This window comes from Amphiprion ocellaris, chromosome 14 (genome assembly GCF_022539595.1).
Source record: "Amphiprion ocellaris isolate individual 3 ecotype Okinawa chromosome 14, ASM2253959v1, whole genome shotgun sequence".
NCBI classification, from domain to species: domain Eukaryota; kingdom Metazoa; phylum Chordata; class Actinopteri; family Pomacentridae; genus Amphiprion; species Amphiprion ocellaris.
In genome coordinates, this window is record NC_072779.1 from 34,565,120 (window position 1) to 34,588,831 (window position 23,712).

At 36.9% G+C, this 23,712-nt stretch overlaps 3 protein-coding genes across 3 annotated transcripts; all 3 read left to right on the forward strand.

Annotated features, from left to right (window-relative positions):
- The first annotated feature begins 3,679 nt into the window (after positions 1 to 3,679).
- LOC111568027 (olfactory receptor 146-like) lies at positions 3,680 to 6,676 on the forward strand. The gene has a single exon (XM_055017042.1). It carries the CDS (start codon positions 4,059 to 4,061, stop codon positions 4,998 to 5,000), a length of 942 nt encoding a protein of 313 aa, XP_054873017.1. The 5' UTR covers positions 3,680 to 4,058; the 3' UTR covers positions 5,001 to 6,676.
- A 2,963-nt stretch (positions 6,677 to 9,639) lies between these two features.
- LOC111568024 (olfactory receptor 52N5-like) lies at positions 9,640 to 11,931 on the forward strand. Its single transcript, XM_023269465.2, has 2 exons — positions 9,640 to 10,163; positions 11,511 to 11,931. Exons 1-2 carry the CDS (start codon positions 9,640 to 9,642, stop codon positions 11,929 to 11,931), a joined length of 945 nt encoding a protein of 314 aa, XP_023125233.1.
- A 1,549-nt stretch (positions 11,932 to 13,480) lies between these two features.
- On the forward strand, positions 13,481 to 20,527 carry LOC111568023 (olfactory receptor 4E1-like). Its single transcript, XM_055017079.1, has 3 exons — positions 13,481 to 14,017; positions 17,983 to 18,521; positions 19,974 to 20,527. The coding sequence occupies exons 1-3, from the start codon at positions 13,481 to 13,483 to the stop codon at positions 20,386 to 20,388; spliced, it is 1,491 nt and encodes a 496-aa protein (XP_054873054.1). The 3' UTR covers positions 20,389 to 20,527.
- Positions 20,528 to 23,712: the final 3,185 nt, after the last annotated feature.

Consider the following 23,712-nt stretch of genomic DNA (forward strand, 5'->3'; position numbering starts at 1 on the left):
GAACATTAACATGATCCAATAACCCATAGAAGGACGTGGTACATGGACAAAGGTTTGGACGTAGGAAACTTTCTGAGGTGAACTTTAGGAAGCAGCTGCTGGTCTGTTTACGTCGGAACTTGGATGAGTCTGACGGTAACCCTGATGTGTTGTGTTGTATTGTGTTGTTGTGTTTCCCTGCAGAGTTTAATCAGTCTCCTGGTACTAATTAACAAAGCGTCACTGTAACAACAGAAACAAACACTGAGCTCAGCGTTACGGGACAAACACTGCCGTTGTTTTCCACCGCTGACCTGCTCCAAGCTGACGACTTCCTGTTTCCATTCTGTAAGACGTGAACAACAAACGGCAATTTTAGATTCACCCACCAAAAAGTCATGAATGTAGCATCTTAGATGACTGTTCACCACTTTAAAACCATCTTTAGTGACTAATTTAACTTCAGCATGACCAACACAGACTCAAGTCTTCACCACAAACATCAAAAAAACCCTCCAAACTTACTCACTGACGTTCCTCAAACTTCCCCAAAGTGATAAAAACTTGTCCAGATTGACCCAAATATTGTCTAGAATCAGGCAGTCTGTCCAAAAAAACATGCCCCTTGTCAAAAATAACTTGGAAAATTTTTCAAAAGATCTCAAGACTTGTCCAAGATACAGAAACTTGACCCAACTATAGTCTAGAACTACCCCAAATCTGTCCAAGGTGATGAAAAATGGTCCAAAACAACATGAAAGCTGCCAAATAGCTCAAAAAATCTTAGATGACTCAGTTGGTCACTTAAAATAGTATTTAGTCAATTAGTTTACCTTCAACATGACCAACACTGATTAAGGTCTTCACCACAAACATCAAAACAACTCTCCAAAATTACTCACTGACGTTACTCAAACTTCCCCAAAATCACAAAAACTTATCTGGATTGATCCAAATATTGTCTAGAATCATTTAAAGTCTATCCAGAATGGCAAAAAGCTTGTCCTTGGTCAAAATAAATTAGAAGATTGTCCAAAAACCCTCAAAACTTGTCCAAAATGACAGAAACTTGACCCAAATATAGTCCAGAATGACCCAAAATCTGTCCAAGGAGACCAAAAATGGTCCAAAATCACTCAGAAATTGTCTAAAACAACATGAAAGCTGTCAAATGACTCTTGTCTAGAATCACTCAAAATCTGCCCAGAGTGGCAAAAAACTGGTCCCTTGGATCATTGTCAAAAAACCTCAGAACTTTACCGAAATGACAGAAACTTGACGCAAGCATAGTCCAGAATTACCCAAAATCTGCCCAAGGTGACAAAAATTGTCCAAAATCACTCAGAAATTGTCTAAAACAACATGAAAGCTGTCAGAATTCTCTTGTCTAGAATCACTAAAAACCTGTTCCTTGTTAATAATCATTTGGATCATTGACCAAAAACACTTGAAACTTGTTCAAAATGACAGAAACTTGACCCAAATATATTCCAGAATGACCCAAAATCTGTCCAAGGTGACTGAAATGGTCCAAAACAACACGAAAGCTGCAAAAGCTCTTAAACTTTTAGATGATTCTGTTTGCCACTTTAAATAGCGTTTATTCTGCAGTCAACTAGTTTAACTTCAGCATGGACACTGATCCAAACTTTCACCACATACATCAGCACTAATTAGTCATTAGTTATTAAAGGTTTACATTTTATTTGATGCATAAAACAACAACAGCATGGTCCTGCCACTGGATTTACTCGTCCACAATTTAAAACTTACTCAAAAAGACTTTTAAAAACGTTTGTAAATACCTTGAAACGTGTCCAGAGTGTCCAGTAAAACCACAATAGCGGTTAACAAAAGAATTAGTTTTTTATCAACATTCAAACAGACTTCAGTTCCCAGAGAAAACATAATTCCTTAAAAGTTTCCCTCATTAAATTTTTTTTTTTAAATCCCCCAAATTTGGGAAGAAAATTCTTGCAAATATTTTCAAAAAAATGAGTAAAAGTCTTCCAAAAACATCCTAAAAATATCTAAAGTGATTCCATATATATCAGTAAAACATCTAATATTTTCTTTAAGAACATTCACAAAAAAATCAACCAATATCCAGCGAAATTCTTTTAAAATCTTTTTTTCCCACCAAAAAATGTTTTAAAAAAAATTGTCCCTTTTTTGTTTTGTTTTGTGTTTGTCTGATTTTTGTCATTTTGTGTCTCATTTTTGTTGTTTTTTTTGGCTGGCTTTTGTCATTTCTCTCATGTTTTTGTCATTTTTTGTCTCATTTTTGTCATGTTTTGCCTTGGGTTTTTTTGTGGGGTTTTTTTGTCATTTGTCTCATTTTTTGGTGGTTTTGTTTCCCAAAAATGTCGAAAATGTGGACATGAAAAGTTTCATTTTGAAAATTTATTTTTTTCCCCACATTTTCAAACTTTAAAATGGATCAATTTGAAATCCAAAAATTCAGCAAAAACATTCCCCAAATTTCTGAAAATTTGCAAAACCTTCAGGAAGAAAATTCCAATAATTCATAAAAAGTTTCCCTTAAAAATTGTATTTTTAAAAAAAAAAAAAATCCCCCAAATTTGGCAAGAAAAATCTTGTAAATATTTTCAAAAATGAGTAAAAATCTTTTGAAAAAATCCTAAAAATGTCTAAAGTGATTACCTGACCAAAGTGACAAAAACATGTCAAAAATGATCCAAATATTGTCTAGAATCACAAAAAATCTGTCTAAAGTGATAAAAAAAAAAAACACGTATAAAATAACACAAAACATGTCAAAAATGACTTGAAACTCATCCTCGATTTGAAATTTGTTTTAGAACTGGTCACAAAGTCAGTCACATTAAAACATCCTTTAGTTCCCAGGAAAAAAAATAACACAGCTGGCTTATTATCAGCCTTCAAATGTTTACTAGCTTCATTAGCCAGTGTTCAAATGTTGTTAGCTTTAGCTGCTGAGAGGTCCGTACATGCTAACACTGATGTTCTAGCTAGCTAGCTAGCTAACAAACTACACCTGTGTTCATACATTTAAAACATATTTTTCACTCATAAGGGAGAAAATAAAGAGCTAGCATAGTTGCCAGGAGTAATTGTTTACTAATAATTTTAGCCAGTGAGCACAGTGTGTTAGCTTTAGCTGCATAGACTTCCTTAAATGTTAGCTTGAAAAAATTGTCCAAAATGGCAAAAATCTGTCCAAATTGACCCAAAAATAGTCCAGAAGTCGCCAAAATCTATACAAACTAACAAAAACCTGCCCAAATGACTCAAAATTTTGTCCAAAATGACTGGAAATTTGTCCAAACTGACAAAAAAAGTATTAAAATGGACCCAAATATTATCTAGAATCACTCAAAATCTGTCCAAAGGGACAAAACGTATCTAAATTGTCCAAACATCCAAAATTACTTGGAAAAGTGCCCAAACTTAATCAAAAATTGTCCAAAATGATGAAAATTTGCCTAATTTCACCCAAATACAGTCCAGAATTATTTGGAAAAATGTCCAAAACAGCATGCTGTCCAAAGGGACTTGAAAAATGCACAAAATAAGGTGAGAGTTGTCCAAAGGCCAAAACCTTGTACAAAATGAATGGGGAAAATGGCAGAAATTTCTCCAAATTGACCCCCAAATAGTCCAGAAGTATCCAAAATCTATACAAACTAACAAAGACTTGCCCAAAATGACTGTTCCAAATCACGAATGACTTTAAAACCCACGTCTAAAACAACATGAAACTTCTCCATAAAACTGTCTAAAACTCCTTGAGACTTTGTTCAGAACCCTGAACCCAAACGTGTCCAGAACTAGTTGAAGGTTGGAGCAGTGAGCTGAATGGTGGAGCTGATGGTTTCTATGGCCACCATGAGGATGCTACAGAGAACACATCCATCCCTGATGAATTCTTCTCGTTATAAAAGTTGAGGTTGTGGTCGTCTGCCAGAAGGTTTGTCTGGTTCCTGGTCTGAAGAAGAACCAGAGAAACAGCCGGTAATCATTTAAAGACTTTCATGTTTTAACAGAGATTGAAAGCAGCTCATTCACCAGATATTTCCCGGTTTTGCTTCAGGCTGATGGAGAACTTGACGTTGAACAGCTTCACGCTGCAGCTGGAAGGCATCAAGGTGACGGAGGTTTCCATGTACCCCGTCTTCTTCTTCTTCTTCTTCTCCTACCTGTTCATCATGGTCGTCAATGTCGGCATCGTGGTTCTGGTCTTCCTGGACAAGAACCTCCACCAGCCGATGTACCTGCTGTTCTGCAACCTGCCCTTCAACGACGTCCTCGGTAACTCCATCATGGTTCCTCGGCTGCTGGTCGACGTCCTGTTGCCTCCGTCCAAACGCCTCATCAGCTACTATGAGTGTGTGGTCCAGGCCTTCACCACCCACATGTTCGGCACCACCTCCCACACCGTGCTCATGATCATGGCGTTCGACAGGTACGTGGCTATCTGCAACCCGCTGCGCTACGCCGCCATCATGACCAACAGGATGGTGCTGAAGCTGACGGCGTCGGCCTGGGGGGTCGCCTTTGTCCTGGTCGGGGTTCTGCTGGGTCTGACCGTCCGTCTGAACCGCTGCCGAACTCTGATCACCAACCCGTTCTGCGACAACGCCTCACTGTTCAAGCTGTCCTGCGATAGCGTGTTCATCAACAACGTGTACGGGCTGACGTTCACCGTGGTTCTATTCAGCGCCTCCATCGGCACCATGGTTCTGACCTACACCAGGATCACTGTGGTCTGTCTGACCAGCAGGAACAAGTCTCTGAACAGCAAAGCCCTGAAGACCTGCAGCACTCACCTGTTCGTCTACCTGGTCATGTTCTTCTGCGGGACGCTCATCATCGTGCTGCACCGCTTCCCCCAGTACTCCGACTACAGGAAGATGTCGGCCATCCTGTTCCACATCATCCCTGGCAGCCTGAACCCCATCATCTACGGAGTTCAGTCCAAAGAGGTCCGCAAGTTCCTGTCCAGGTTGATCCCGTCCAGTAAGGTTTCATCCTCCTGATGGCTACAAACGAGTCTGTTTCAGACATGAACTAACGTGGAGATTATTCAGTTCCTGTTGTTAAATCTTTTATTTTCCATCTCAGAAACACGTAGCATCAAAACTTCACGTCGGATTCCCTCGATCCCAACAGAACCCACAAGTTTAAGTTTGTTTTTTACCCTGAAATGAAGTGATCTGTGTTTTTTCATCCATAATGAACTTTATTATGGCTGAAAGTGTTGAAATCTGGGTTTCATCTTCAGATCGCAGTTAAATAGTTGAACGTCCACGAAGGTTTGATCCTCATTTTAATGCAAATACGAACAAGAAATGAGTCTGATTTTGATCTTTTAATCATCATTTTAATGACAAAGTGTCAGATATGAATCAATGTGGAGATTGTTCAGGTTCCTTTTGTTAAATCTTTTATTTTCCATCTCAGAAACACGTAGCATCAAAGCTTCACATCAGATTCCCTCGATCCCAACAGAACTGAGAAGTTTGTTTGTTTTTTACTGTAAAATAAAACGATCTATGTGTTTTTCATCCATAATTAACTTTATTATGGTTGAAAGTGTTGAAATCTAGGTTTGATCCTCACTTTAATGCAAACATGAACAAGAAATGAGCCTGATTATCTGTTTTTAATATTTACCTCAATGATAAAGTGGCAGAAATCTAATAATATGTGGAGATTATTCAGATTTTCAGATGTTCCACCTTTTTTTTCTGTTTTATCCACAAATAGCATGAAAAATACCTTCAGTTTTTTTTATTCCAACAGAACAGAGAATAATTCAGTTGTTTTGTTAAACATAATTCTGATTTTTAAGACTTTTTTTTTGGTTTTCCATAAAATTATTTATGAGAAGTTGTCACAACTGTAAATCCAGAAAGGTTTGATCCTCATTTTAATACAAATACGAACAAGAAATAAGCCTAATTTTTATCTTTTAATCATCATTTTAATGATAAAGTGGCAGATATAAAATAATATGTGGAGATTATTCAGATTTTTTGAAGTTCCATCTTTTTTTGCTCAGTTTCATCCACATACAGCATGAAAAATAACTTCAGATTTATTCTATTCCAAAATAAATGTATTTTTCCATGAAATGATGTAAATAATTCTAATTCGACACAGAAAAGATGCAGCTCTGTATGTTTTTACATCAATAATGAACATTATCGAGGTTGATGGCGCTGATTTCTGGGTTTCAAAGGTTTTTATCCTAATTTTAATGCAAACACAAGAAAGAAATGTTCCTTTTTTTTAAAATCTTTTATTCATTATTTAAATGATAAAGCAGCAGATATGAACTAACATGCAGATTATTCAGATTTGCTTCCATTAAATGATTTAATATTCAGTTTTTATCCATTTCAGCCGCACTTTGAATGAAAGATCTTCTGTCACACTGAGAATAATTCTGTTTTAGTTGAATATTTGTCTGATATTTAAGCTTTTTATTCTAATAATTGTGACAGAATTCAGCAGAAACATTGATCTATAAGTTTATCATAAATATGTTAAATATGTTAAGATTTTTATTCATCCTCATTTAATCTCAGTCCAAACAGGAAGTGTGTCTGTTTCAGAGACGTCCTCTAATATCTGCAGATTTTCACTGTTTTTATTTATCGCAGTAATTAAAGTTGTATTTTGTTGTTTTTCTCTCCTGTCTTTATCACATCTTGTCCACCAGAATAAATGACTGTAAAAAAAGCTGCTGAATCCTGTCTGTTTATTTTAAAATATATTTAAAAACTGTAAAATCTGGAGCCACAAATAGGAACGACCGATGAAGCTCTGACTAGAATATTAATAATAATAATAATTTCACACCGATGCGTCAGACGTTAAGTTAAATGATGTTTTCTTAATTAAGGGGTTATAATTTATCACATTTAGCTGCCTCTGAATAAACGTTCCTCGTAAAAATCTGAGCTGCCTTTTCATTTATTCTTTATAGTTTTAGGTGTTTTACTGCTGCGTGCGTTTTAAAAAAAATGACAAGAAACAAGAAAAGGTCATTTACAGAAAGCATCAGTTAATGTTGAAGTAAAAACAGAAACAGCTGGAAGTCGAGTCGCAGAAATAAACAGTAAACTTCATGTTCTACGACGGTATTTGAATAACTCACTAACATCTGTTTATGTAGAAATTCTGCACAAAAAATAGTAAACGAAGTCACCGTTGTTTAAAACCACATTAAAAACAACAGACAGAAATAAACTTTACTAATCTGTGTAAGGAGTTTAAATATTCCCGTTAAAGCCATGTGTAATAATATAACATGTAAAGTACATGGTTAATTTAAATATTAACATTAAAATCCTAAATTATTATATCTCTTACAAATACAGTATTTTAAAAGTTTAAATTAAAAGAAAATATATACATACATGAAAAACCCAAAGAATTCATAGAACCAACAGCACAGTGGAGAAATACTATAAAATATACTATATAAACACTCTGTTACAAGTAAAGTCATGGATTTTTATTCATAGCTGAGTTAAAACACAAAAAAGGAGGAACAAAATGAGAGAAATGAAGCACAAAATAAGAAAAAAAGAAATAAAATGAGGAAAACAAGACAAAATGAGAGAAACATGAAATAAAATGAGAGAAAAAAGACAGTAAATGAGAGAAATGAGGCAAAAAGTTAGAAAAAATAAACTAGAGAAATGAGACAAAATAAGAAAAACAAGGCATAAAATCAGAAATATTCAGAAACAAATGAGACTCAAAATGAATGAAATAAGACAATAAATGAGAGACATGAGGCACAAAATGGGAAACATTTGGCAAAAAAAATGAAAAACAACACACAAAATGAGAAAAATAAGGCAAGAAATTAAGAAAACAACAAAAAATAGAAATCCAAAACAAAATGAGAAACATTAGACAAAAAATTAAAAATGAGACACAAAATGAGAAACATTGGGCAAAAATTAGAAAAAAATAGAGAAATGAGGCACAAAATGAGAAAAACAACAAAAAAGTCAGAGAAAACTGAAACTAAATGAAAAAATGAGACAAAAAATTAGAAAAACAACACTCAAAATGAGAGAAATGAGGGACAGGATGAGAAAAACAACAAAAATGAGAGAAAACCAGAACAAATGAGAAAATGAGACACAAATTGAGAAATATTAGGCAAAAAATTTGAAACAAATGAGACTCTAAATGAGAGAAATGAGACAATAAAATGAGAGAAATGAGACACAAAATGAGAAAATGAGACAATAAATGAAAGAAATAAGACAGTAAATGAGAAAAATGAGACAATAAATGAGAGAAATGAGACAATAAAAAAATGAGATTGTCTCTCATAGAGTTTTTTGAAACGATACAGTAAACATGAATAAACAGTTTGTTGAGCCTCCATTTTATTTAATCTGTGGACAAATGGTGTAAAATAATGAATCAGTGAAATGAGATTTTCTGATTTATGGAACCAGAATGAAATCAAAGTTAACAGGAAGTTGTTAACGTGTTGCCTAGCAACGGCTGCCGACTGCTAGAGGAAGCTGATAAAGAATCTGGTGTTTGTTTGAGACTCAGACAGATGGAGGTTTGATCTCTGCTGCTTCAGTCTTTACTGCCAGAAAACATCTCAAACCACCTCTGAACATCACTTCTGGTGTCTTAGATTTAGAAAGAGAACATCTTATTAGTTCTCTGCCTCTAAACGAATTGATTCTGAATCTTTCAGATGCTTCGTCTGGTTTGAACGTTGGAGGAGTCGAGACGTTTCCACCTTCAGATCTTCCATTTCTATCATTCTGCTGATTCGATGTGTCGTTTTGTGTCTCTTTGTTCTCTAAAGTTGCATCATTTTTTAATGAGTTTATGTCTTCTAGAAACATTCTGACAGATCTTAAATCATGTTTTTGGTCTGTCTGGAACCATTTTTATGATATTTAAGTTTGTTTATACCATGAAATGAAGCAATCTGTGTGTGTTTTTAACCATAATTAACACCATTATGGCTGAAAGTGTTGAAATCTGAGTTTGATCCTCATTTTAATACAAATATGAACAAGAATGAGCCTGATTTTTCATCTTTTAATCATCATTTTAATGATAAAGTGGCAGATATGTAATAATATGTGCAGAATATTCAGATTTATTAGGTGTACAACCTTTATTTCCTCAGTTTCATCCACATACAGCATGAAAAATAACTTCAGATTTCTTCTATTCCAACAGAACTGAGAATAATTCTGGATATTTTTCTGTGCTTTTTTCCCATGAAATGATGTAAATAATTCTAATTGGAAACAGAAAAGATGCAGCTCAATAATGAACATTATTGTGGTTGATGGAGCTGATTTCTGGGTTTCAAAGGTTTCATCCTCATTTTAATGCAAAAACGAGTAAGAAATGTTCGTTTTTTTTTTTTAAATCTTTCAATTATTATTTAAATGATAAAGCAGCAGATATGAACTAACGTGCAGATTATTCAGATTTCCTTCCATCGAATGATTTAATATTCATTTTTTTCCTCAGATCTTTCATCATACTGAGAATAATTCTGTTTTTGTTGAACATTTGTCCAATATTTCAGCTTTTTATGTTTAAATCCAAATAGAAAAATGTCAAGAACTTGTATTTAAACACGGAGAAGTCTGAATAAGTTGGACAGGAATGCAGATGAGTTTGGAGAACCAGACTGTAGCTGCAGATCTTCTGCTCCTGGAGGCCTTGAAGGTTTCTCCTCAGTCCTCCGTCGCTGCCTTCCTCCTCCTCCTGCTCATCTACATCTTCATCTTGGTGTCCAACGTGGGCCTGGTGGTCCTGATCTTCTGCAGCCGGAGCCTCCAGCAGCCCATGTACCTCCTCCTCACCAACATGTGCATCAACGACGTCTTTGGAGCCACTGTCACGGTTCCTCACATCCTCAGAGACCTGCTGTCGGTTAGCTCGCAGCGCTACATCCGCTACGTCGACTGCGCTTTCCAGGCCTTCTGCGTCCACCTCCACGCCAGCGTGTCCCACACGGTGCTGATGATCATGGCCTTCGACCGCTACGTGGCCGTCTGCAACCCGCTGAGATACGCCGCCGTCATGACCAACAGGACAGTGGTGAAGCTGTCGGCGGCGGCGTGGACGTCGGCCTTCGTTCTGGTGGCCATCCTGGTGGGCCTCAGTGTCCGGCTGACACGCTGCAGGTCGGTCATGTTCAACCTGTTCAACCCGATATTAATGCATGAAACTGTCAATAATCTGAATATTGATCGACAAAGCTATCAATAATTTAGATATTAATATAAAAAATGGTCAATAACTTGGTATTAACACACAAAAGCATCAATAATCTGGATACTAATGCTCCAAAGTATCTAAAACCTGGATATTAATGCCCCAAAGTGGAAATATCTGGACATTAATGCACAAAATGTCAATAATCTCAATATTAATATTTAAAAATGGAAATACGTGGATGTCAACGCGCAAAATTATTGATAACTTGGATATTAATGCAGAAAACTGTCAATAACTTCATGTTAATACATAAAAGCATCAATAATCTGGATGCTAATGCCCCAAAGTGTCAATAATCTCAATATTGATGCTCAAAAGTGAAAATAATCTGGATATTAATCCGCAAAATGATCAATAATTTGAATATTATTACAAAAGAATGGTCAATAACTTTGGTGTTAATACACCAAAGTATCAATAACTTGGATTTTAATGCACCAAAGTGTCTAAAACCTGGACATTGATGTCCAAAAGTGGAAATTTCTGGATATTTAATGCACATAAATGTCAATAATCTGGATATTAATGTTTAAAAATATCAATATCTCAATATTAATGCTCAAAAGTTGAAATATCTGGATATCAACACACAAAACTATCGATAATTTGGATATTAATACATCCATCCATTATCTATACACTGCTTAATCCTCATTAGGGTGGTGGGGGGCTGGAGTCTATCCCAGCTGACTCAGGCAAAGGCAGTACACCTGGACAGGTAACAGTCTGTCACAGGGCTACATATAAGTACAAACAACACACCCACATTCACACCTACAGACAATTTAGAATCATCAATTAACCTCAGCATATTTTTGGACTGTGGAAGGAAGCTGGAGAAAACCCACGCATGCACAGGGAGAACATGCAAACTCCATGCAGAAAAATCCCAGGAAAGCCGGAACGTGAACCAGGGATCTTCTAGCTGCAAGGCGAAAGTGCTAACCACTACACCACTGTGCAGCCCCGAGATTAATACAGAAAACTGTCAATAACTTGGTTTTAATACATAAAGCATCACAAATCTGGATATTAATGCTCAAAGCTATCAATAACTTGGATATTAATACAGAAATGGTCAATAACTTGGTGTTAAAGCACAAAAGCATCAATAATCTGGACATTATTACACAAACCTGAAGGCCAACTGGAATAAAATCTGCATTTGAAATGAAAACAACGTTGTGAACTTGGTTATATGTGGTGTCTGCAGAAGAAGAGATGTTTCTCTTGAACCAGCTGTTGTTGTCCAGGTGGGTCGTCTTCAACCCGTTCTGCGACAACGCTTCACTCTTCAAACTGTCCTGCCAGAGCGTCCTCATCAACAACATCTATGGTCTGGGCTATACCGTGGTTCTGCTGGGTTCCTCCATCAGCAGCGTCACGCTCACCTACCTGAGGATCGCTGTGGTCTGTCTGAGCAGGAAGAACCAGGCGTTGAACCGCCGGGCGCTGCAGACCTGCGCCTCCCACCTGACCGTCTACGTCATCATGATGGTGTCGGCCTTCATCATCGTGGTTCTGCACCGGTTCCCCCAGCTGTCGGAGCACAGGAAGGTGGCGTCGGTTCTGGGTCACATCACTCTACCGGTTCTCAACGCCGTGATTTACGGACTGCAGATCAAAGAGGTCAGACAGAAGATCAAGGCTGCGTTCTACAGCAATAAAAGATGAGATTCACTGCAGAGGAAGTTTGTTTCTTCATGAATAAAGTTACGACATCTTTACACAAAAACTCACACGTCTTTGTTCTTGATCCATTAACTTGGATTTTAACCCTCTTTTGTTGTTAAATTTCAACATGGAAGCAGCTTGTGACTCTGCACATCGAACACCAGGTTCTGTTTCCTACCAATAATTCACATCAACTGGAACCTCATCTTTCCACACATCAGATTCTACTGATGTTAGAGCCTCAAAAGTTGGTGAAATGTCGACCAAAGACTGTATTTTAGTAGAAATATGGATCCATCTATACAGAGTTATGAACAAACATTTCCATCCACTTGTATGAACCTCGTATATCATCAGTCTTTAGTTTCCAATGATTCCTAAAACTATGAATGTTACATGATAGAATCATGAAAACATGAACAAGAAGCTATCATGTATTTTGGTTCTTTCATAGATTCATTAAAGGTTTTCTGGAAACATGACAGAATCTGTTGGATCAAAAAGAACCTTGAATGATCAGTCGCCGTGATGTCGAAAGTTGTTTTAATGTTATTTTCTTAGTTTCATGACCTCTTAACTCCTCCTGAGTGATTCCAGTTGACAACAGCTGCTGACTCTGATCCAGTTTAAATAGAACCATTAGATCCACTCATTAGACTCAAACACTACAGGGGGAAAGTCTGAGGAGCTCAGCAAAGATCTGAAGAAGAAAATCAGTGACTTGAACTCAAAAATTGCCCAAATTGATGCAAAAATTCCAAAATTGACTCAAAAACAGTCTAAACTGACTGAAGAGATGTCTACATGGACATAAAGTCACTCAACAACTGTCCAAAGAGCTTAAAAATATGTCTAAAATGATTAAAAACCTGAACAAACTAGTGCAAAAATTGACCAAGTTACCTTTAAAAAATGCCCAGATTGACTCAAAAATACTCCAAGATGACTGGAAATATGTCTAAAAATATTCAAAAGTTGCATGAGATGATGGGAAAACGGTCCAATTCCACTGAAACTCTAACTAAATGAATTAAAAATTCCCCAAATCGACCAAAACCGTCAAAATTCACTCAAAAATGGTCCCAACTGACTGATGGAGATGTTTATATTAACTATTACAGAATTGCAGAACTGTCCAAATTGACTAAAATGTATAAAAAATGTAAAAACTTGACACAAAAAGTTAAAGTTGACTCAAAATGTGTCTAAATTTATGCAAAACTATTCCAAAGTGACTGAAAACATCTAGAATGACTCCAAAACTGCCCAAACTGACTCTAAAATTGTACAGATTGACCCCAGAAACTTTCAAGATGGCGCTGATTGAGCGGCCTTCAGACGACTTCACAGGTGAGACACTTCTTTAAAGGATGAAAACAGAAACAAAAATCTCAGGTCTGACAACAGAACTTAGTAAAAATCATCCAAAATGTCAACGAGACGTCTTCACCTGAAGGCACTGACGTAGTGGACCATCATCATCATCATCATCATCATTTCTGTAACTTCTCTCTATTTTCTCATCTCCAGGTTCAGATCAACCGTCTTCATGATGGAGAACCAGACTTTAGGTCCAGATGTTCTGCAGCTGGAGGGGTTGAATGTCAGCCCCGAGTCCTCTGTCGCCGCCTTCGTCCTCCTCCTCCTCATCTATGTCTTCATCATGGTGTCCAACGTGGGCCTGGTGGTTCTGATCTCCATGGAGAGGAGCCTCCATGAGCCCATGTACCTGCTCTTCTGCAACATGAGCATCAACGATGCTTTCGGGGCGTCGACCGTCATCCCCCGCCTGCTGGCCAACGTTTTCCTTCCCAGCTCGCAGCGCTACATCGGCTATGTTGACTGTGCCGCCCAGGCCTTCTGTGCCCACTTCCACGCCAGCTCAGCCTGCACGGTGCTCATGATTGTGGTCTTCGACCGCTACGTGGCCATCTGCAGGCCACTGCAGTACGCCGCCATCATGACCAACAGGATGGTGCTGAAGCTGTTGCTGTCAGCGTGGCTGGTGTTGCTGGTCATGGTGGTCATCCTGGTGGGCCTCAGTGTCCGGCTGTCACGCTGCAGGTCGGTCATGTTCAACCCAATCTGAATATTAATGCATGAAACTGTCAATAATCTGGATATTAATACAGAAAACTGTCAATAACTTTGTGTTAACACCTAAAACTGTCAATAATCTGAATAATAATGCCCAAAAGTATCAATAATCTCGAAATTAATGCCAAAAGATTCAATAATGTGGATGTTAATGCATAAAACTGTCAATAATCTCGATATTAATGCATGAAACTGTCAATAATCTGGATATTAATACAGAATACTATCAATAACTTTGTGTTAATATCCAAAAGTATCAATAATCTGGATGTTTATGCCAAAAAAGTATCAATAATTTGGATATTTATGCTCAAAACTATCAATAACTTACACACTAATACAGAAAACTATGAATAACGTGGTGTTAATACACAAAACCATCAATAATTTGGATATTTATGCTCAAAATGATTAATGACTAAGATATTAATATAAAAATGGTCAATAATGTGGTGTTAATGCCCAAACATGTCAATAATCTGAATACTGATGGACAAAACTATCAGTAATTTGGATAAATAATACAGAAAATGGTCAATAACTTGGTTTTAATACACAAACATGTCAATAATCTCAATATTAATGTTCAAAAGAATCAATAATCTCAACATTGATACTCAAAAGTGGAAATACCTGGATATTAATGTACAAAAGTGTCAATAATCTGGATAGTATTGTGCAAAACTATCAATAACTTGGATATTAATATAGAAAACTGTCAATAACTTGGTGTTAATACACACAAGCATCAATAATCTGAATTTTAATGCCAAAAAGTATCGATTATCTCAATATTAATGCATCAAAGTGTCTAAATCTGGATATTAATGCCCAACTTTGGAAATATCTGGATATTAATGAACAAGAATGTTAATAATCTAGATATTAATGTTCAAAAGTATCAATAATCTCAATATTAATGCTCAAAAGTGGAAATACCTGGATATCAATGCACAAAACTATTGAAAATAAATAAATTTGGATATTAACAGAAAACTGTCAATAACTTAATGTTCAAAAGTACCAATTATCTCAATATTAATGCATCAAAATGTCTAAAACTTAAATATTAATACACAAAATTGGAAATATCTGGATATTAATGCAGAAAACTATCGATAACTGGATTTTAGCCGGGACGCGAACCAGGGATCTTCTCGCTGCAAGGTGAAAGTGCTAACCACTACACCACTGTGCAGCCTTACATTTTTAGTCCTTTTTTGGTAATTTTGAGTTATTTTGAGCAGATGTCAAGTTAATTTTGAATCATTTTGGACAAGTTTCACATAATTTTGAGGAATTTGAGGTAATTTTTGGTAAATTTTGAATCATCTTCGACAGGTTTCAAGACAAAACATCTAAAAACTGGAACCTTGTCTGGTCAGACTTTAACACATCAGATTCTACTGATTTTAAATCCTCAAAAGTTGGTGAAATGTCGACCAAAGACTGTATTTTAGTAGAAACATGGATCCATCCATAGATAAACACTTACAGGAACTTTATGGAGACACTAGATCAGACACAGTTGAAAACTTTGCACTTTCCTCCATTCTCAAGAACCAGTAATTAAAATTGTGTCCTCTGTTGGATCCATTAAATCATTTAGATTCTGTCTGAGTTCTCACCACATTCCATGCATGTGGGAGTTTTATTTCTGGAGATATTGAATCCTTAAATGGATTTACAGATTTTTTTTACCAGTGAAAGTACAAAAAATTCTAGACCTGAAAACCAAATACTCGACAGAACTCAGTTTCGACTCCCAGATGACAAAATGCAGTGACGTATTTCCTGGATTCTGTCCCGGATATCAAACCTGAGGCCTAAAACCAGGTTATTCAGCTGAGAGGGGAAGGAGGCCCTCTGATTGGAGAACTGGAGGTGACTTCATCGACTTCTTAAAGTCAGTCGTGGTCCGGCTGGTCTGACTGGAGGAGGTTCGTTCAGCAGGTAAACCGACTCTGATCATTCATCTCAGGGAGAAACAGGACAGAAAGGTTGGAAATGAGGAAGAATCTGAAAAGACATGGGATGTTTGGCTGCAAAAGATGTGTTCAAATGCTCTTAAATGAAGAATAGTTGTTTAATCAGGCAGCTAATTTCTGTTTTCCTTTAATCAGGCTGAAAACAAACATTTAAAATGAGTTTTTCTGAACCTGCAGCAGGTTCTGACTGCTTCAAACCTAGACTCATTAATGGAAACAGATGGAGGGAATAGTCTCTTTTTCTTAAACGTTCCGATGATTAATAGATCAGATTCATAGCAGCTGATTAATCCTCTGAACCCTCGGCAGTTTATGGGTGTGTTTGTTGTTTGTTTTTGTCTAATTTATCTTCATTGTTGGTTCATTTTTCAGTCTAAAGTTCTGCAGCTCTATTTAACAGAACAACATGAAGAATGAGAGAAAACTCAGAAAGACACAAATCAGGAAACAGATGGAAAAAAAAGAGACAAGTTTCTGTTATTTTGGACCATTTCTGAGTTGTTCTGGACTAGTTTCAAATCAAAAACTTTTTTTCAAAGACTTTTTTGTCATTTTGAACACACTTTGAATAATTGTGAACACATTTCAAGTCATTTATATAACTTCCAGTTAATGTCTGGTGATTTTGAACAGTTTTGGGTCCTTTTAGACACATTCTGAGTCCATCGGGTCCAGTTTTTGTCCTTTTGAACACATTTGTTCGTATTTCGGACCATTCCTGAGTCATTCTGGACAAGTTTTAAGCAACTGTGGATAATTTAATGTCATTTTTGGATAAATATTTCAGATCTTAGAAAGGATTTTATTATTTTGGACCATTTGTGAGTCATTCTGGGCAAGTTTCAAGTGAAAAACACTGACAATTTTTAGTCATTTTGGGCACATTTGGAGTAATTTCTGACAAATTTGAAGTCATTTTGGACTGATTTCAAGGCGTTTTCTGGTGGTTTTGTGATCTCGGTGGGAACTTTGCCTCTTTTGTGGTGATTTTCAACATGTTGTTGATTTCAAGGCTTTTTGTGGTGAGTTTGCATTTTTAAAGTTGATGTTTTTTTTTTTTTTACTTTACTCTGCTCATCAGCTGTAGAAAGATATTTCACCATGCTGAATGTACCTCCATCTACTTGCGCCTCAGTTTTTGGGCCATGCAGCATTTATTTTATTGATCCATTTAGTTGCATTTTCCTTTTTTCCCATCTTCTTGTGGTGATTTTCAGCATATTGTTGATGCTTTCAAGGCTGTTTGTAATGATCTTGCTTCTTTTTGTGGTGATTTTGTTATCTCTGTGGTAACTTTGCGGTTTGTGGTGATTTTCAGCATATTATTGGTGATTTCAGGGCTTTTTGTGGTGATCAGTCATTGATCCAGTAGCTTTGATTTTGGAAACACTGACTGCAGTTCAACCTGTTGGTTACAGCCGAGTCAGTCGTGGCAGAGAAGATCTGCAAACGGTGAATTTTTATGAATTTTCAATGAGATAATAAAGAGGTGTTGATAAAATGTCAGGATTTAAAACTCAGATTTTGTTTATTTCCCCGAAGAAACCATGAAGCAGAAAGTCTTAACATCTAATCTTTCTCTGTGTTTTTACAGTTTCTGGCTGATTAATGGCATCATTTTGTTTTGTTTTTTTTAAAGATAACATGATGTTTAAATTTACTGGCAGATTTTAGGGTTCAGAAAGTAAAAATCTTTCTAATGTCTCCAGAAAAGCAGGACTTCTTCCATGTTGTGTCTGGATGTACATTTGAAAAGAGGAAATATAATGAAAGATCCAGGTCATGGTGATTGTAGGAGTAGAAACCCACAGGACATCTCTGACAGGTTCTTGCTTCAAGAACCTCCCAGAACCTGGGAGGGTTTCTGCTGAAGCTCCTACAAAAGAGTTGCCAGTGTCAGATTCAGTCACAAGGCTCTGTTTGATGTGAATATTCCATTCAGTCTTTTTCTTTTTGCATTTTTCAGAGTGTTTCTGCGATCCTCCGCGAGATTATGAAAAACAAAACAGTTGATCTGGATCTTCTGCAGCTGGAGGGGTTGAATGTCAGCCCCGAGTCCTCTGTCGCCGCCTTCGTCCTCCTCCTCCTCATCTATGTCTTCATCATGGTGTCCAACGTGGGCCTGGTGGTTCTGATCTCCATGGAGAGGAGCCTCCATGAGCCCATGTACCTGCTCTTCTGCAACATGAGCGTCAACGATGCTTTCGGGGCATCGACCGTCATCCCCCGCCTGCTGGCCGATGTTTTCCTTCCCAGCTCGCAGCGCTACATCCGCTATGCCAACTGCGCCGTCCAGGCCTTCTGTGCCCACTTCCACGGAGGAACGTCGCACACGGTGCTCATGATCATGGCCTTCGACCGGTACAACGCCATCTGCAGGCCGCTGCGGTATGCTGCCATCATGACCAGGAGGACGGTGGTGCTGCTGTCCACGTTGGCGTGGGTCGTCTCCTTCGTGGTGATTTTGGTCATGGTGAGCCTCAGCGTCCGGCTGTCACGCTGCAGGTCGGTCAGATTTAAACCACTCTGGATATTAATGCATGAAACTGTCAATAATCTGGATATTAATGTTCAAAAGTGTCAGTAATCTCAATATTAATGGTCAAAAGAGGAGATACCTGAATATCAATGCACAAAACTGTCAATAATTTGGATATTAGTACAAAAAACTGTCAATAACTTGTTGTTAATACATAAAAGCATCAATAGTCGGGATATTTATGCCAAAAAATATCAATAATTGTTATGGTGGGTGGACAGGCTCAAGTGCAGGAAAGAGATTACAGATGAAAGTATGGTTTTAGAAGACTTTTATTTACAACACAGGAAAAGAAACAAAGAACTACAGCTAAATACTGGAAGTTAGATAATGGAACCGGAAGTACGAGAAGATCCGCTAAAAGCGGAACGGAGAATATACCCTCTAGCAGGCAGGTGGAATAATTACACGAAATAAAGACTGGAATATTCAAACCCACGATTGGTAACACCAAGATAGGAACACTAAATAAACACAGAAATACGAAACACAAAACTGACCAAAATCCCCAACTAACGGTAATCCAGAAACAACAAAACCAGAGACGAGACTAATTCTATACACAAGACTAGAACTAGATGGTTAGGGATCCAAAAATACACAATATGAAAGCAGAGAATATTTACAAGATTCAAACACGACTAAACAGACTGAAGTAACTCAAATTGGTCTAACAATAAGTCTGGTATTGCTCGGGATAGGTAACTTAACTGACTGTGCCAGAAGGCAAGAGTTCGGAACAGGGGGGCCAGGCTCAGACCAGTCCAGGGAGACGGATTCCTCCAGGCAGAAGTAGAAGCCAGCGGTGGTGACAGGTTGGTTGATGTACTAGAACTGGCAGGGCTGATGTCCGTGATGGCGTGAATGGCATCCTAGGTGGCGAGGCTGATGTTTCTTTGTGGTGTGGCTGTGCAGCAGGTGTTTTCCTCGGGGGAACAGGGAAAAGGGCAAGGTAGTGATGAACCGAGGGAAAGCCAGGGGGAAATCAGAAGGGTGATGATCTAGAAGCCAGTCAATGGAGTACACAGATGATCCGAGTGGCACAAGCAGGCAGGAGTCAGATCTAAACAAAGAAAACAGGATTACTGAGAGCACAAGGAACAAAAGGCTCAGACTGAACAGTGCAAAGCACTAACTGTTGGTAGTTCATGGTCCGGCTCCAAATGCAGAGTGGCGTCTGGTTATATGGGAGAGCAGGAGTGGCTGATTGAATCACTCCCACCCACAAAACCATCAATAATCTGGATATTTATGCTCAAAGTGATCAATAACTTAGATAATAATACAGAAAACTATCAATAATTTGGTGTTAATACCCAAACATGTCAATAATCTCAATATCGATGGACAAAACTATTGATAACTTGGATAATAATACAGAAAACTGTCAATAACTTGGTGTTAATCCTCAAATGCAGACGCATCATCAACCACCCATTCTGCGACAACGCTTCTCTCTTCAAACTGTCCTGTGAGAACGTCTTCATCAACCACCTCTACGGACTCAGCACCGCCATGGGGATGATGGCGTTGTCGCTGGGTGTGGTGCTGCTCACCTACCTGAGGATCGCTGTGGTCTGTCTGAGCAGGAAGAACCAGGCGTTGAACCGCCGGGCGCTGCAGACCTGCACCTCCCACCTGGCCGTCTACGTCATCCTGCTGTTGTCAGGCTTCATCATCATCCTCCTGCATCGCTTCCCTCAGCTGTCTGAAGAAAGGAAGCTGGCATCCATCCTGTTCCACGTGGTTCCTCCTGCTTTAAACGCCGTGATCTACGGACTGCAGATCAAAGCCATCAGGGAAAAAATTCTGATCATATTCAACAGGAAGTAATGACAGTTTTACAGATGAAACGACTCTTTTGCCAACAAGGACCACTGATCTGAAGCCTGGTTGTTTATTGGATGCAAAGGATCTTTATGTTGGTGACGACTGAGATGATGTGGTGTGGAGGTCGGAGATCAGCACCTAGGAAAAGGAGGCAGAAGTATAGGGAGGGTGGGTGGGACATGAGAAGCAAGAACGAACAAGTGGAAGGGTAGAGTAGTACGTATAGATGTAAGACATATGTATGCCACAAGTATTACATACAGTATGGATGATTCACTTTTAAAAAATATACATTATTAAAAGAAGAAGAATAAATGTAATGCTCCCCTTATATATATTTATACATGTATTTATGAAATAAAAATATACATTAATAAAGGAATTCATTAAATGTAGTTGTTTACGTTGACTGACTGTGAATGTAGCTACTGTCATCTCCTGAAATTCTTTGGATTTTTAGCATTTTAGCAACGTTAGTGTCCTAATTTTAGCTAACATACGACTGTGTGATGTTAACTTACATCATGATTTCAGCTTATAAAAAATGCTAGGATGTTAAATTCAATCATTATTTTAGCTAACACACAGTGCTGTAATGTTTGCTAACATCTTAACTTGAGGTAACAAACACTGTGATGTCAGCTAGCATTGGAATTTTAGCTAACATACGGCTCTGTGATGCTAACTTTCATCATGATTGTAGCTAATAGAGACCACTGGATGTTTGCTAATGTCATGGTTTTAACTAGCAAACAACGCTCTAATGTTAGCTAACAGAAATTTTAGTCAGAAATGTCAGCTATCATTGGCATTTTAGCTAACCTATAACATTGTAATGTTAACATACATTGTGTTTTTAGCTGACACAGAACACTGTAATGTTTGGTAACATCATGATTTTAAGTGACATACAACACTATATTAGCTAATGCTGTGACGCAAACTAACAGCACTGTAATGTTAGCTAACGTGGTTTTAGTTAAAATACAATACTGTAATGTTCAATGATGCATAACTTTAGGTAGTATATAACATTTTAAAATTTGCTAGCATTGCAGTTTTAACTAACATATAACACTGTGATGTCAGCTAATGTCATAGTGTTAGCTAATATGCAACATTTTAATGTTTGCTCACATTTAACCTGAAAAGGTTAGCTAATAACGTGTAATGTTAAGTATTACACAATACTGTAATGTTAGCTTACATACAACATCATAATGTTTGCTAGCATACAATCCAGGAATGTTACTTTAAATACAAATCATAATGATAGCTTATATGCAGCATTATAATGGTAGTTAACATACAACATCATAGCGTTAGCTAACATGCAACATCATAATATTAGCTTACATACAACACTGTAATGCTAGCTCACATGCAAAATTATGATAGCTAACACACAACATCGCAATGTTACCTAACATACAACATTGTAATGTTAGCTTAAATACAAATTATGATGGCTTACATGCAGCATCGTAATGCTAGCTAACATCATAATGTTAGCTAACATTCAGCACTGTAATGTTAGCTAACATCGTAATGCTACTATCAAAATACTTCAGTGTGTTTTTCACTATCCCAGATATGAATAACAAGAATTTGCAGAATTTGACTAATTAGCGATACTTTAGAGATTTCAGGGACACCACCAAAAAAAAACAAAAACTTTTTGGCTGAAATACTCTCTTTTTTTCTGTAAGTCAAAATAGACAGATTTTATGTCAGAGTCATGTTTTGTTTTTGTTGCTGTTGTTGTTTTCTGTCTTTTTTCTCCCAGTTAAACTCTGTAGACTCTTCAGACTGGTTCATACTGAATAATTTACTGTTTATCTGTAGGTTTGTGCTACAACATCAACTTCACACCGTTCAACTCAATCATTTGATTATTAAAACATCGAACAGGTGCTTGAATGGATCTTGGATTTAAAAAGAAGTCAGATCCAACCTTCACGTTAAACCACCACAGCGACTCAAATGCTGCTGATGTTGGTGTAAAGTTGTCGGCAACAGTTGCCGGGAGACGAATCCGAGCTGAGCGTCTTATTAAAGACGTCTGTTGGTCCGACTGTGGTCTGACTGGAGGAGGTTCCTGTCAGGTAAAGTTAAACACTCAGTCTGGGAGTCGATGTTTTAGAAAGCTGTTATATGAAGCAGCACTTTGGATCTGATTTATATGAATTATTCACACAATTTTTAAAAAATTAATGAGATTATTAACCCTCGTGTCATCCTAAAGTTTGAAAATGTGAGGAAAAGAACTTTTTTCAACATTTTTGGGAATCTTTGAACATTTTTTGGTGGAAAAAAAGAAATGTTAAAGAACAGTTTCTTTAAGAACATTCACCATAAAAATCAACCAAAATCCTGCGAATTTTGCTGGATTTTGGTTGATTTTTATGTGAATGTTCTTAAAGAAAATATTAGAAATTTTACTGATATATATGTAATCACTTTAGATATTTTTAGGATATTTTTTGGAAGATTTTTACAAATTTTTTGAAAATATTTACAAGAATTTTCTTGCCAAATTTGGAGGATTCTTTTTAAATAAAACTTTTAAGGGAAACTTTTCAGGAATTATTGGAATTTTCTTCCTGGAGGTTTTGCAAATTTTTAGAAATTTGGGGATTTTTTTTGCTGAATTTTGGGATTTTTTTTTCAGACAAAGAAACAAGATTTTTTGGTTCCCCCGTAAATGAAAACAGGAGGGTTAAAAGACTGGTGAATTAAAACAATTGACAGCATTAGAAATAATTTTAATTATTGAAAAAATGCAGGAACATTTTTAAAAATTACATTTGTGACTGCATGATTTATTTTTTTAAAATATTAATGTGATGTTTTAATGTCTTTTTTAAGGAACTGAAGGTGTGTTTACAGGAAAAAAAACAACTTAAGCTTCATATTTAAATTTGTCAGATACATTTGAATTATAAACAATATTGTAGTTGCTTAACCTTGACACCTAATTAAGTCATTTAATGTGTGTTTTATGTCAAATTGTTGGGCCCTGGTGTTTAAACCTGTGAGGTAAATGTGTGAAAACATGCTGATTGCTTTTTGTGCTTCTGCTTTTTAATTTGTTTAACATCAGAGGTTTGGTTTGGAAGCTGACAGCAGAAAAATAAATGCATTTTATTTATGTGCAACAGCAGGAGAAGGAAAAAAATCCATTTAAATGTGTGGTTAACAATCGATCTGATCTCTGCAGTGATTAGTAAAAGATTTATCTGTAAATAAAATTAAATGAAATGTTATGAATGTATGAAGGCAATAATTTTATATTATTTGCTCTGATATTTAGAAAAACAGGATTTA